This window comes from Protopterus annectens, chromosome 5.part0 (genome assembly GCF_019279795.1).
Source record: "Protopterus annectens isolate FY-2018-M chromosome 5.part0, PAN1.0, whole genome shotgun sequence".
Taxonomy (NCBI): domain Eukaryota; kingdom Metazoa; phylum Chordata; order Ceratodontiformes; family Protopteridae; genus Protopterus; species Protopterus annectens.
Window position 1 is genome coordinate 773,024,300 of NC_056735.1, and position 16,803 is coordinate 773,041,102.

The 16,803-nt window shown below is 38.7% G+C and overlaps 1 protein-coding gene across 1 annotated transcript in view; it reads right to left on the minus strand.

Moving 5' to 3' along the window:
- The window catches only part of CCHR5.PART0H11orf65 (chromosome chr5.part0 C11orf65 homolog), a 426,753-nt gene that overhangs the window by 237,886 nt on the left and 172,064 nt on the right, over positions 1 to 16,803 (minus strand). The window contains exon 4 of the mRNA XM_044072623.1: positions 4,645 to 4,698. Within this exon, the coding sequence (XP_043928558.1) occupies positions 4,645 to 4,698 (54 nt within the window). The remainder of the gene's footprint in view (positions 1 to 4,644; positions 4,699 to 16,803) is intronic.

Here is a 16,803-nt window from a genome sequence, read left to right on the forward strand (position 1 = left end):
GCTCACTTCGCTCCCCTACCCTACCCCCATTCCGACCCATCCCATTACAATTTCCTTTATACCATCCACTCCCTCCCCTTCCTCCCATACTGTCCACTAACAAACAGCTTCCTGTCAACCTACCTAATACAACATTTCCTGTACACACCACCTACTAGTCATTGAAAAATTCCTCCCTAACTTCTATATCTCTTCCTTCTCTATTTCCTCCTATTACACATCCCCTACTCCAATCACACTCTAAAATGCAATACCTCATCCTTACCTCCTCCCTCCTCTTTTTCCTAAGTTCTCTAACCTCATACCATTCTCTCCTTCCTCCAGCACTACCATACCCTTCTACCTCTTACACCTTAGATACTTATTCTACACCATCCTTCTTTGATATCTCCCCAGCTCTATTCAATCTCCCCAACTGTTACCACGAAAAATGACTAGACTGGAAATACTCCCTCCAACCCAAAAAGTTAAACCCAAACTGCACAAGCTACACTTATCTAGCATTTTACTGTCTTTACCCACCAAAACTTACTTACATCAGGTGACATTCACCCTAACCCAGGTCCCTCTCCCTCTTTACCTAGGCATATATCTCCTCTATCATCTACCTCCCCCTCTTCTCCTACTACCTGCAACCATCTTTAAGCTATAATACCAAATGCTACTGTATCCAAACACCTATCCATATACTCTGTAAATATTCAAAGCCTAACCAACAAAATCACTGAGTTACATGCTTGGATTGCCAATATCACCCTACACATACTCTGCCTATCAGAAATCTGGCTTAAGCCACACATCTCTAATAATGAAATCCTCCCACCAGGCTATAATATCTATCACTCTGACAGATTGCCTAAAAAGGGGGAGGTGTTGCCATCCTTCACTCAAATAACCTGAACCTCTCACCTTTCCCCACACCCATCCCTGACTTTCACCCCGCCAAACTTCTTATTGTAAACTGCCATCTTAACCCATCACAAAAACTAGCTATTGCCTCTGTCTATATCCCTCCAGAAAAATAACTTGCCCACCCCTGAGAAAATTATTTCCTGGTTCACCCTAAACATACCATATGAAACCCTCATCTTAGGTGATGTCAACCTTGATTGGTACAAACTCAAAACAGACTCCCCTCAATTCACTATAAACCTGCATGGTTTTCATCAACTAATAACTTCACCCACCCGAATCCAAAAGAACACAAAATCTATCTCTACAATTGACTGGATACTCACTAACTCCCCAAACCTGTATCAAAAGCCCACTACTCTACCAGGCCACCTTAGTGACCAGTTACATACCTCTGTCCTTAGATTCACCTCCCAACCTCCCAAACCCAGCTTGTATAGAGACTGTTGTAAACTTTCTAACTTCAATGTAACTGAATTCAACTCGATTCTATCTTCCACTGATTGGTCTTTCCTGAAGCAAATCCCTTTAGATGTTGCTGTAAATAGTTTCAATAACATCTTCTTGAATACCCTTATCTCCCTTGCTCCCTCTAGAAAGGTTAGAATAAAATCTAACTATGCTCCCTGGCTTTCCGAAGACACTAGATCCCTTATGCTCTAGAGAGACAAAGTGTGGAAAGCCTGGATCAAATCTAAACAATTACCCCTGCTTCACAACTATCAACATCTCAGAAATCTAACTAAGAAATAAATTAATTTTGGCAAAAAGTCTTTCTTTAACTCTAATCAACTAAATAGCAAATCCAACCCTCAGAAGTTTTGGTCAACCATAAATAAAATTATTTCTCCGGGCCATCCCTCAAACCCCTCTCCCTACCCAAATACATCCAACCTTGAAACAGCTACACTACTTAATATACACTTCATCAATACTATCTAGGCTCTCTTACCATCAAATGGAAATACTACTCCCCAACCTACCCCTCCCAACCCACCTAACTGCAACCCTTTCTCCCTTCAACCTGTTCTTACTTCTTACATCCGATCTCTTCTGCTAAAGCTCAAACCCTGCTCCCCATCCACTGATAATTTACCTCCAGTCTTCCTCAAATTAGCTGCTGACTCTATAGCTTTCCCAGTGTCTATTCTAGTAAACAGGTCCATTTAGGAATCCACTGTACCTACCTTGTGGAAATCCTTTTTTACTATTCCCCTACACAAAGGTGGCAACTCCACTGACCCACCCAGCTATCATCCTATAGCTATCTTATCCCCCCTCTCTAAAATCCTTGAAAAAAGCATTCCTTCACAACTTCTTAAATACCTACTCCAACCTTCTCACACCGACACAGCATGGTTTCTGTCCCAAACACAGCACAACTACAGCCCTCCTATCCTTTACCCATACCATTGCTGAGGACCTAGATAACAACAAACTCATCTCTTTTCTCTTCTTAGACCTCTCTAAGGCATTTGATACAGTCTCCCATCCCCTACTACTATCTAAACCTGCTAGTCTCAACCTATCATCCTCCACCCTTACCTGGTTCTCAAGTTACTTATCTAGTAGACAGCAGTCTGTTAAGTGGCTCTCTTCCCTTCTCCATTCATACCTATCCCAACAGGGGTTCCCCAGGGTTCCATCCTGGGATCCCCTCCTGTTCAATATCTTCACCAACGACCTCCACACATCTTGTAAACTATCCTCCCTCATACAATATGCTGATGATTCAACCCTCATCTCCATTTCTGATAACATCTCTGAGCTTCATACTCTTTCTCAACAAGCCTTTTTATCTACCGAACAGTGCCTAACTGATAACCTACTCATCCTCAACCCTAAAAAAGACCAAACTCTTACTATTTCTCCCCCACTCACATTCCCACCACAAATCCTCCTTTTCTATTTCTTCCTCTGATAACACAGTTATTAAACCTGATGCTCACATTAAACTTCTAGGAATCATCATTAATGATGAACTAAAATTTAATATGCATCTTCTCCAATCTATAAAAAAGACAAACCAAAAATTAGGTCACAAAGTTAATACCTTTTTATGAAGTAATGGCAATGTTTGCTATAAAACCACAACATTACTAATAAAATGACTAAAACCATGAGGGAAAATTCAGGACATTTGCCGAAGATATGTACAGTGCAGAAAGTTTGGGGCTGCAGCCTGTTCAACAGCGTTTGTGTTCAGAGTGCTGAGGCAGCGTTAGCGCCGTAGTTTTCAACCTCCCATCTGCAAAATGTGTTATGAAAGGAATATGAAATGCCCCCTCCACCCAATGTAGATTAAATGGCCGGAATGTAGGAAAACTTAACTAACAACTTCAATTAATAAACTCGGACATATGGGAATACCTGTTTATAGTACATACTTCTCATTGCAAATGTTGCCCCGATAACAGAAAAGTACCAAATTTCTTGAATATAATGCATTAATGAACATCTGTTTCAGCAGACCTTGTTTGATGCTGTTCAGAAAAGCAAGATAATTAACAAATGGTGCATTCACAATCCAGTTATAAATGTATGCCTTTATATATATATATATATATATATATATATATATATATATATATATATATATATATATATATATATATATATATATATATATATCAACAAATAATAAAAAAAAAATATATATATATATATATATATATATATATATATATATATATTGTAGAGCAAAACCAGAAGGACCACTACGGCTGAATATTCCAGTTTAGTAGTTTAATAAAATGAGCAAAACAATGGATAAGTGTTTTCACGTAGATAAAAACTAAGCTTCTTCAGATCCTTGACAATACATTTCACTTACATAGTTTATATAGTATAAAGACATACAAATTGAGCACTCATTGTCATCAATTAGTCAAATCATGTATAAGCTCCAATTAAAAGTACTGCTACTTCTTAAAGGAACGGGCATCCAATTCTGGCTTAATTCATATACTACTATTAAGCCGAGGATAAATATGTGCCCAAAGTTTTAAAATCCACCTAAGTCCAACTCTTTCTAAATAGTTATTATTGTCCCCTCCTCTCATATTAACTGTCACATGCTGTAAGACTCTGAAACTGAAACTATGCGTGTTGAACTCCACAACATGCTTCGCTAAAGCATTTAACATATTCTTGTTTCTAATATCATATAGATGCTGATACATCCTATCTCTGAGACGTTTCAGGGTCTTACCAACATAAAAACAATTACAATCATTGCAATTAGCGAGATAAATAATGTTTGTGCTATTACATGAAGCACTGAACCTAGGTTCAAATCTAAAATCCAATGTGGGGTTATTGAAAGATTGTGTTTTACATACTACATCACACATCCTACATTTCTTACAGGGAAACGTACCCATCTCATTCCCTCGAGTTGGTCCCTGCTTTCTCTCCCTGCATAACAAACATTTTAAGTTTTTATTGTTTCTGTAAGTAACACAGGGAGTTTCCCCTACCCATTCAGCTGTCTCCCTATCGACAGTCAACAGATGCCAGTTCTTTTTAATGATATTACACATTTTCCTATTATCATTAGCATATTTTGTCATAAAACAAACCCTACTATCTCTACTTGGTTTATTTAACGTTGTTATTTATATATATATATATATATATATATATATATATATATATATATATATATAAAATGTATTTCATTACAAGTTTATAAACATTTCTAAAATGGAAAAAAACAAAAACTATACTTACTCCTCCTAAGCGGAATCTGATGTGAACTCCTGCAGCACTGTCCAAAAGAGCAGCCTAAGGAATAAAACAGTGACAATATCAGATATAAAAAATAGCAACAAATTGCCGAGAATAGCATGGTATAAGTCTTTGTACACTCAATGTTGCATTGAATAATGACAACTTCAAAATTCTGCTTTACATCCTTCAAAGCAGTTAGTAAATGTAAATTGTAAGCTAACAACATGCCCAAATCCATAAGATGCTTTCAAGTGTTCTGTTTATGCTCTTTTGTTTTTTTAATTTTGTTTGATCACTGAAAGAAAGAGAAAGACAACTGTCCAGTCCACTGGAACAGTTCTACATCATTCTATGTTCTTTTTTCATCTTTTATTTTCAGAGATTAGATCCTTTGCCTTAGATATGCATTCTGTCTGGCAAGCTCCCATTAGCTCAAGTATTATAGGTTCATAGGCAGGTACTAGGCTATCTGCCCAAAGGCATTTATAAGCCTAGCCAGAATGTGTTGGCTTTTGCCACCCCTTAGATTAGTTCCCTGTGCCTCTGTCCAGCAGAGCCACTGAAGTGGTCCCTGGGGTAAACTTTCTGTTTCCCATCCACTCGTCAAGGTTTCTCTTGAAGAGTGCTAGTGAGGAACTCTGCCTAATGTAGATTGGAATCTTGTTCCAAAGCATGGGAAGTCTCTGGGACAGGAATCTATCCCTCCAGCATGTCCTATTTATTGTTGTGGTGAGGTTTAGATCCCTAGAGAGTGTGGCTCGAGGGGATAAGGTTTTCTTTAGGTGGAGCATGTCCATCAATTCTGGGTTGGACATGGCCTTGTATGTCAGGCAGAGATCACCTCTGTGCAGGCGGTATGCAACTGAATACAGCTGGAGTTTCTTCAGCCGAGCTGCAGAGGGCATCTCTCTGAAGCCAGTGATCCTTTTGGTGAGGTACTTCTGTGGTCTTTCCAGCTGTTGCAGGTGTCTTGTAAGGTACATCCCAAATGGGGTATTGTAATCTATGATGGGTCTGATGAGTGATGAGTAGAGGGTCACAATGACCTCTTTTGATCTGGATGCAAACCCTTTTGTGATTAGGTGGGCCACATAGAAGGATTTTCTAACCACTTTGGCAATGTGATTATCAAAGGAGAGATTACTATCTACTTGGGTCCCCAGATCCCTTATTACATTTTCCATATTTAGGGGACTACCACCTATGTGGTAGTTTGTGGGTACTTCGTTATTTCCAAAGGGAATAACTATGCACTTTTTGGCATTTAGCTTGAGGCCATGATTTTGACACCAGGTATCTATCTCAGTGAGACCCTTTTGGAGGATGTCTGTGACAGCTGGTGAGTCAATTATAGCCCCTAGTTTGCAGTCGTCTGTGAACTTGGTCAGCCATAGTCCTCCTGTGCTTGTCTGTACCTCTGAGAAGTATATGCCAAACAAGAGGGGTCCTAGGACTGAGCCCTGGGGAATGCCACTTGTAACCGGTTTAGAGTCAGACATAGCTCCCACAACTCTCACCATGTGGGTTCTGTCCGTGAGCCAACTGGCAACCCATCTTGTGACATAGTGGTTTATGTTCAGGCTGGTGAGCTTGTCTATAATACCAGAATGGGGAATGGTGTCAAAGGCCTTTGCAAGGTATAAGTAGGCTGTGTGTACCACCTTTCCCTTGTCTATAGCTTTGGTAACTGTCTCAAAGAAGTCCACCAGGTTTAGGAGGCATGATCTGCCCTTAACAAAGCCGAACTGGGTAGGGTCCAGTGTTTGGAAGTTCCCAATGTCTCTGTTAATGAGTTCCATGATGATGCGCTCCATAGCCTTGCAGACCAAGCTAGTCAGGCTTATAGGGCGATAGTTCCTGGGGTCTGTTGTGGCTCCACCTTTGTGGAGCGGAATAACCATTGCTGGGCACCACTCTGTGGGTATGTAGCCTGTGGAGGAGCTGAGTTTGAACAGTGTGTTTAGGTGAGGAGTTAGTTCATATTTGAGCTCGTGTAGGACGCAGCCTGGTACACCGTCCGGTCCCATTGATGTTGTGTTTTTGGCTTTGGAGAGGTCTATTTTAACCTGAGTGTCTGTGATTTCAGGGGCTCTACATTCTTCTAGTATGGTTATGAGCCCTTTTGGGGGTGAACGGGGGGTGGGGTGAAGTTTGCACTGAACCTGTCTGCCAGGATGTTGGCAATATCAGTTGGTTCAGTGTATTTTGTGCCATTCTGCACTAACTTCGAGCAGATCTGAGCACTGCCAATTAGATTCTTGACATAGCTAAAGAATGCCTTGTGGTTATCTTTGGAGTCCTTGGCAAGTTTTCTTTCAAAGCTCGCCTTGGACGATTTTATGAGGGATCGTAGTTTCTTGCTGATACTGATCAGGGATGTCTTCCCTTCTTGGGATTTTACTCTTTTCTGTACTAGTTTCCTCCTTCTATTGTATAGCTTGTTTATGGCAGGGGTCCATCAGACTGGTTTCCTTTTCTTAGAGGAATGAGTCTTGGTTTTGCTTGGGATAGCATGATCCATGCATTTTTGTAGGCCCCGTAGAATGCATCAATAAAGGATTTTGCAGCTTGGACAGCATTATCCTTTAGCATGGGGGCTTTGAAACTTTCCACATCCATCTTAAGTAAAGTGAAGTTTGCTTTTGAAAAGTTTTTCATGGTGGTTGTCTGGGGGTGGGGGCGGAATGTGGATATCCAAAGTGATTTGTTTATTGTCAGATCTAACCAGCGAGGGGTTGCCCTCCGGTGTGGAATACCAGTCGCCCATGTTGGTGATGACCAGGTCCAATATGTTGTCACCTCTGGTGGGAGTGTTGGCCAGTTGTTCCAGGGCATTTGAGTTTATAAATTCTAAGAAATGTTGGGCAAGGGAGTTAGTACTTGAGTAGTTCTCCAAGTTAATGTTTGGGTAGTTGAAATCACCCAATATTAGGGTGTTTGGTAGGACCTTTATGTTACCCAGTGTTTCCAGAAATGCGGAATGGGGGTCCTGGGACATGGTGGGTTATCTGTAGCAAGCTACAATCTGAATTGCAGTTTTGCCCATTGTTAGTTGCACGTGGATAATCTCTGAAGCAAAGTGCTGTGCCACTAACCTGGAGGTGTGGGTATCCTTGACGAATATGGATACTCCCTCATCTTTTGTATTTTGGTCCGGGTTCTGTGGCCGAAATGTATGGTATGAGTTGTAGCCTAGTTGTGCTGGGGTGCAGTCTGGAGCCTTAAACCAGGTTTCTGTTACTGCACATATATCGTTTTTCTCCATACTGAAGAGTGCCTTGAGTGTGTGCATTTTGAGGTTTAGACTTCTGGCATTGAGTAGTATTACCCTCAGATTTTTGTTACTTGTGCTATTTACGGTGGTGGGTTTGTCTTTTGAGCCTTGCCTAAAAAAGGCACTATGGGGGTGGCAAGAGCCTTGGCCAGTATTCGAAAACCTAAGGGTGACAGGTGCAAGCCATCTCTAGCGAAACAGTGTGGCTTGTCGAGCATATCATCCCAGGCAGACAGACACTAAATCCCCTTTGAATGACACCAGAAAATTAGCCAATTGTTGAAAATGATAATTTTTTCTTTATACCGTGTTATCATTCTTGGTGAGGGCAGGATGCTACTCAGGGTCAGGGCTATACCGGTCTGTGCTGTGTGATCAGAGAGCTCTTCCATGTCTCTTTTCATGTAGTCCAGGGAGGTACAGCTCAGGTCATTTACACCAACATGGACAATGACAGAGTCATATTTGTACTTGTTCTGGAGTAACCTGAGTGCTTGTGTTATGTGGCAGATCCTGGCACCCGACAGGCAGCTAACAGTAACCTTCTCCTTATTCGGCCTAGTGAGTGGGACGTCAGTGTGCCTGACTATAAAGTCACCTATTACTAGTATGTTGGATATGTTATTTTGCCTTGAGGGCTGTGATTGTGTGGCACACTGGTTTTGTGAAGTATATGTTTCATGGTTTGTGTTGGGGGTGGAGGTTGCTTGGATGTCTGCTTTGGAGGGCTCTGTTGCTTTTGCAGATTTTTATTTATAGCCTTCGAGTATGTTTTCGTGCATTTACGTGTGTTTTTTGCCGGTGCTGGTTTAATGGATCTGTGTGAGACTGGTGGTGTGATGCCAGTATTTCCCTTCTCCTCTCGACTGTCTGATCCAGTCTTGGGTTGAGAAAGCTTAGCCTCCAGTTTTGCTGTATAATTGCATCTCTCGCATGTGTTAGTGTTTGGCGGTAGGAGGAGAGGGTTGTCTGTGTACATGATGCATTTGTAACATTGCCTCAAAATGCCCAGATTCACCAGTTGGACTGGAGAGTACACCGGAAACTGCCCTTTGGACATGCCTGCATAGGTACAGTAAACTGTTTTACTGAATGGCTGGTAAGGTTGACTAGAGAGGCTTGTCCTTCTGCAGTGCTAGGGTTTATAAGTGCTTGCTATGAGTTTTGAGCAAGTGCCGGGCTGAGAAAGTAGTTGGTAGTTAGCAGCTTTGAAAGTAATTGGTAGTTAGCAGCTGAGACAGTATGAATGCTAAAGAGCTGATAAACCTGTTTGTGCTTATATCTTTTCATCAGCAGGGTCTCACAGAACTAGAAATTAGACACTTACTATAACAACTATTGTAGCAATTGGTTAGAAAGTAAACTGTTAGTGTAAGGTAAAGACAATATTTGTATGGTATCCCACACTGACCATCAAACTCTGACATGCTGGCTGCTCTGTGAACCCATAATCTTCCTTGGGTGATAGCCCTTAAGTCCATTGCTGGAAGGAAGAGTCAAGGTAGCAGGGACTGATCTGTATCACACACACACACACACACACACACACACACACACACACACACACACACACACAGTTACACAATTTAGGTCCTTAGACCTTGTATTTCTAGTACTGTTTGACTTATAAATATGCAGGAGATTCATAAATGTGGGATTTACAGGTGCCCTGTAAGCCAGGTGTAGATCACCCCTCAGCAATCTACAGGAGACTGAGTAAAGGGAAAGTATTTTAAGGTGTGCTGCATAAGGCAGGTTTGTTATGCCTTGTATTCTTTTTTAAGGAACCTCTGAGGTTGCTCTGTTTGCTGCATAAGCCTTGTCAGGTATATACTGAAGGGAGAATTGTACTCTGTGAATGGTCTAATAAGAGCAGAGTACAGTGGGATAATGACCTCTTTGGACTAAGGTGCCATGCATTTACTTATAAGTCAAGCAACATAAAAGGATTTCCTCATGACTGTGGCCACATGGTAGTTGAAAGTAAGGTATATCTCCATATGCAACATAAAGAGCTGGCTCTGCCCCATAGACTGCATCCTCTTTATCTGCCCTGATCTCCACTAGTACTTCAACCACAGAGAGTTTTCATTCACACATATATTTCTATTTTTACTTTTTATGTAATGGCAGTTCACTGCAGATGTATTTTGTACATGTACTGCATTCCTAATCCTGAAAGGATGTCACATACTAACCCCCTAATGATAACTTAGTATAATGCAATATGTTAAAGTGTTACATTGAAACATCTTGCATTTAGTAGCAATGTATAATTTTCCAATGTATCCTTGTCAATTCTTAGCAAGACTTTCAGGTAATTTCTGAATCTGGTGGACATGCTCTTCTTTGAGAGGATACTGACAGATACAGCTGGTTATAATGGATCTATTTCTGCAGGTGTAGTTACTGCAGTGATTAAACAGGTTGACGTTTGAAAGGCAGAGGAGTGGGTGAGATATGGCTGGAAATACTGAACGCACTGGACACTGTTGGGGTATCATGTTAGCATACCTTTTCAGCATTGTCTGAAAAATGGGTACAGTACCTCAAGACTGCCAGATTGGGTTAGCAGCTTCCACTGTCAAACTTTGGACAGGAAAATCATACTCTTTGTCTCCAGTACTATTGTACTACAAAGGAGGCCTCATCTAATAGTCAAGACACTGATTTAGGAGCAATAGTGTGAACTCCATCTTCATTATGGAATAGTAGACCAACTATTTGTCATTGCATAGATATTGGAAGGTGTCATAGGTGTTTGTCATCCATGTCTAAATATGTTTTGTGGATATGGTGAAGGCTCGTGATGACATAACTCAGAATGTCCTATGAGAGGTTTAACAGCACTCCAAAGCTTCAGAACCACTGATATTTGCTATTTAATTCCTGTACTTGAGGAGTGGTGGGTGTGTCCACAAACTTACCATTAAATTCCAAACACCAAAGGGAGTCTAGGACCCTAACAAGGATGTCTGTTATCTGCTTTCCTGCTTGTAATTGTCATGGACAGGATACAAGATTTAGTTTAAGTTCTGGAGAGCATCCATTTTGGAGATATATGGAATTCATTTTGTTGTTTGCAGGTGATGATATCATAACCTCTAGTGACTGTAATCCTGTGTACTTCACCAGTTTGCTATTGACTTTGAAGTGGTCTGGGTGAAAATCAAATGCTCCAAACCAGAGATCATGATACTGTTCCAGGAATAACAGTGACTTGCTCCTGACCTATGAAGGAAAGCAGCTGTGTGACATGAAGGAGTTTAAATATCTTGCTGTCTTATTCATGAGCGAAGGTAGAGATCAGGAGACTGACCCCATGGATGAAGCCAGTGGTGGCAGTACTGCAGGTATTATTGTAGGTAGTGGTGGCGAACAAAGTACTGAACTAAATTTGAAATGCACTAACTAAAATTTGTTACTGTAAATATTGATTGCATTAAAGCTGATATCTTGGAGCTTATCTCCCTGGGCTTCTGCTGAAAAAGGGCAACTGTGCCCAGTCAGACTTTTCCAATAAACAAATATTAATAAGTAAATATATATATATATATATATATATATATATATATATATATATATATATATGTAAATAACTGAGTCATTGGACTAAGCTCTCAGTTTATCAGTCAATGTCAATCACATCACCTAGGTCCATCAGCTTTGGGTACTGACCAAAGAGATGAGAGCACATATACTTTTTAAAGTATTAAGGCAAAAAAAAAAAAAAAAAAAATATATATAAAAATATATATATATATATATATATATATATATATATATATATATATATATAAACAGTAACCTCAAGATGAAGCTATGTGTTTACATGTATATATCTCATGAGACAAGACATGCCTCATTTTGAATATTTTCCCTTATTCCATTAATAAATAAGAAGCGAGAATGTCATCTTCTATGAATCATTTTTAAGGAAACTCTAAAACTGAACATATTAAGAGGATGATTCTGATTGTAGTTTTCCTGGGGAGGTCAGTCTGTCACTACTGAAACAGCTGGAAAGAAGCAGTAAACCATCAACCTTGTGAAAATGAATGTGTCATATATATGTCTGTAAGAGTTTGTGAGGAATGAAAAATATGTATGCCACCACCAGTGCAAGCTCTGTGCTCAGAACCTTCTACTATGGTAATCTGCTGCTTTCAAACTGCTTTCTAGCTCTGTTATAGACAGGAAAAAAATGCTTCTGCACCACCCTGCTGATCTGAATTTTCTCAATAACATTTCATACAAAAACTATTAAGAGTGATGGCTTAACATTTCTCTGAAATAAAACAGGAAAAAAAGTTACCAGCAGATGGTGTAGAGAGAAATCCCTGACTACAGTGTAATCAACCTGAGTTCATTTAGTGGCTCGGGTGTCTTGTCTTTAGGAGCTAGCTTGGGGGGATAGGAGAGAGAGGTGTCTGTTGGGGGTAGGGAGGCAGCTTAGGCCTGACACTTGGGTGAAAACTAGTGGGAGCACTATAGTATGAGCATAGGGAGCCCACATTGCTGGGCTCTCCTGGAGGGCTAAGTGTGTTTGTGAGACAGAGATTACACTTGCTATTTAAGTAAGTGGACCACTGGTAGTGTGCTAAGTGGCTGTGTGTCATGAGATGTGCTACATGTGCAGGAGTGTAGTACAGCTTCTATTTTCTTTTTTGTTACTTGCAAGTTTGGATTGAAATGGGCTGATTACCTAATTTGTGGTTGTAGTCACTGATTGATAAAAAAAAACATAAAAAACACTTTTCTATTGCATTCATTTTCTCATGTATAGCACACACCCACAGAATTTAGTAGACTCCAACACAACTAAGTGTTTTAAACATGTTAAGCTGACTGACTTAGCTATGGAACCGGAGGGTTTATGGAAGAGTTTGGGTTTATATCACATGATCGAACCGGTATAACAGTGAATGCAAAAACATCGAACTGACAACCGCGAAAACCAAAAACTCCAAAAGCTGAGAACAGCAATTTGTTTCCCTGGGAAAAAAAATCGCTGTTCCAGCACAAAACACGAAACACACAAACACTACAAACTATGTCTTATGTGGGGGGCTTCACCCCCCCCACACCCTCCTACTTAAATATACCAACTCCAGGATCGCACCACAGTGGAGGAAATAGCGAAGCTGCGGACGCGGCCCACCAAATTCTTTCCCTGGGAAAGAATTTGATGTTCTGCGGCTTCGCTGTTGTCAGTCTTCAAGGTTTTGGGTTCAATATCATGACATTCGAGGTTTTGCAACTTCGATGTTATGATATAAACCCAAAGAGATTTCGTCACAAGTGGTTGATTGCGAATATTTAATAAGCGGCAAGTTGGATTTAAGGTACAAAGCTCACTTTGAACAAAGTAAGGCTGATATAGAGGTTATTATGATTTCTGAGGGCTCTCAAATGGCTATTAATTCCATTATACAGAAGAATAATTCCAGTTATTACACACATACATTGGGGAATCATGTATTTTTACTCAGAAAACCACTCACAGTGGACACAGGGGCTTAGAGAGAGTTTACTAAACAACAGAATAACCTTGTCAACAAATCTTTATTGCAGATTGAATTAGATTTTCAGGAAAAGGCAGATGATAGCAATATAAAGAAGAGAAGAAGAGACAACAGAGTTGGTGATGACACCAGCCAGTCTGAGTCAGCCTTAAATAAAAGCAGTAGGAGTAAGGCAGTCGGAAGTAACTTTAGAACTGATATGGTAGATATTGAGGATAAAGTGAACCATTCCACTGATTTTTCTTTATAGGTGACTCAATGATTAGGAAAAGTATTAGACAACTTGTTAGTATTGATTGAGGGAATGTGACTGTTTCCAATCTAGGGGAATTTAAACTCCAAGATATTTACACAGGCCTTATAGCTCAATAATTATATATGCAGATGTAAATAATCTGGAAATAAACTCTCTCTTTCACATGTATAGGATGGTTATGACTATTTCAGAGGTTTGTTTAAAATACAAAATTAATGTTTGTTTTTCAGAATTTTTTTCACTAGCCTTATCAGATTACTAATTCACAAAAGCAATGCTGTTCAATAAATGGTTAGATAACTGGTGTATTCAAAATGACATTGATTTTATTAATTTCTGACATGATTTTGTGAATAATATAAGTTTATTGGGCAAGATAAGTATCATTTGAATTATTTAGGTGGCAAATTGTTAAGTTCAAAATTGATTGATATTGTGAAACATTTTTTTTAGATTTTACCTAGGAATTAAGGCTAGTTACAACCATGCTAGACACTCCAGGTTATCAAAAGTGTGTCATGCTAATGCTCAAAGTTTGACTAATAAAATAAATGAACTAAATGTGGTATGTTCAGTAAATAATTATGACTTGAGTGTAATTATTTAATCTTGGAATAGTGAAGGAATACAGCTTCCTGGATACCAATCATTTAGCTCTTTGCGAAATAATAGGATATGAGGAGGGGTGGTTATTTGTATGGCCCAATCACTAAATGTTAGGGTATTGGAAGTGGATTATTATTCAGAACTGATTGTTGTGGGAATATTATTTGCTGACTCTGGTTTCCCACTGAATTTGTTAGTTTGTTATAGAAGCTGCACACTTTCCTGGGATTGGTTTGTCTGATGGAACAGCAGAGGCAATACTGGGGATTACATTTTATGATTTATTTATATTACACAATTTGAGTCAGATGATTGATTTTCTATTCCGACCAAATAATATCTTAGATCTCTTACTTACAAACATGAGGTCAACCCTGTCCATTCAACATAATAACTAAAGCTTTTTGTATGAATCAACAAAAGAGTATTTTTGATAAGTCTAACCTATTTAATCTGAATATTAATAATCAAATAAATTATATGGACTTGAATTATTCCAAGGTAAATAATGCTGTGAATAAATGGCAGGACTTTGAAAATATCTAGGAAGTTCTTTTGTTTGGATGTAAGAAAACAAAACAGTTTACTGAGGATTTATTTATATTACACAATTTGAGTCAGAGGATTGATTTTCTTTTCAGATCAAATAATATCTTAGATCTCTTACTTACAAACATGAGAACAACCAACTGTGTCCATTTAACATAATAACTAAAGCTTTTGTATGAATCAACAAAATAGTATTTTGATAAGTAAGCTATTCGATCTGAATATTAATAATCAAATATAGTCTATGGACTTGAATTAGTCTAAGGTAAATAATACTGTGAATAAATGGCAGGACTTTGAAAATATCTAAGAAGTTCTTTTGTTTGGATGTAAAAAAACAATAGCAGTTTACTGAGGACTACACCTCCACTGTGGAATACTGGTCATACTAAACGTCTGAGAAAAAAAGGAAGAAATTTAGGCTCTGGAAGAAGTTCAAGAGAAATGATGAAAATCAAGTCAATAATTTAGTCTCCAGGAGGTTAATTGCCTATTTGAGATTAGCAAAAAGTAAATTAGAAGATAATTTCATTAGTAGCCCTTGTTTTAAGAAATTTTATTCTTGTGTTAGATACATTGGTAATAAGGGTAAATCATTTGCACCATTTTCTTTCAAGGTGAAGTGATAATCGCTAGAGAATTATTGGCGAATTTGCTCAATGAGCACTTCTTGGCAGGAGATGCTAGATTGTTAATATTTCTGACATTAGAATTTCAGTAGAAGCTAGTTGTGGGTGCTCATTTTTCAATTTGACCCATATATGAACATCTTTAAGCAGTATTAAAAAAGGTAGTGATATTGGTCATTATAATATTCCAGGTATTTTATGGCATATTGCAGTAAATATATTTTGACTGCTGTCACTCAATGTTTTTAATAACCTTTTGTATTTTGGCACTTTTGCTGCTAGTTGGAAACTTGCGGACATAATTCCTGTTCATAAGGGGGGGCTCAACAGATAATATAAGTAATTATAGACCTATCAGTCTTACTTTACTGGTGGGGAAGAGTTTTGAGTGGTGTCTATTAGATGTTTAATGGACCTCATTTCATATGGTTTCACAAAAAAAAAAAAAAAGATTTACGTTCACTAATTTAATTATATTTTATGATCAAGTGACAACTGCCTTAGATATGGGCATGTCTGTAAAGTAGTCTATTTGGATTTGTCTATGACTTTTGACAGTATCCCTCATTCTGCTATCATTGATGCCATGCTCAAACACAAAATTAATCCATACAGGGTTTGCTGAGGGCTAACTGACTTTGTGGTAGTTTGCAGAGTAAGGATAGGAAACTTCACACCTAGCTAGCTTGAAGCGAACAAAGGGGTACCCCAGGGCTCCATTCTTGGTCTAGTATTGTTCAGCCTTGTATTTTCATTATTCCTAAGATATCTAATGTTTGGATAGCCAAGTATGGGGTTGATATTAAACTAGGTTGTTTTATTACATCAACAGAGGATATTGACCATTTCAACACTTACATGTGTTTGGTGGCTGAATTGGTAGATGAACCATTAGTTAGATAACTAGACTAAAAGTTAATAAGAATAAATTTGCTACTTTGCATTTTGGGAAACCAATGGTTGAATATCAAATAAAATTAGGTCCTTATGAGCTACAGAAGTTGGCAGAATATAAGAATTTAGGTATTATTATATGTAGCAATTTTAAGTACTGGAGTAACGCCTTAAAAGTTAAAGCTAAGGCATTAAAAGTTATTGTCTTAATTTTTAAGAACTTTACAACAAGAAATAATGACTATCTTTTGAGGCTGTTCATATATGTTCAACCCATCATTGAGTACAATATGCTGTTTTGTTCCTACAAGAAAGGTGATTTTCTGGTTTTAAAGGTATTCAATGAAAACTTACATGGATGAATCATTACTTGAAGGGATAAATCCTACCAATCTGGACTGCAAAGTCTAGGCCTCTTTTTAGTCA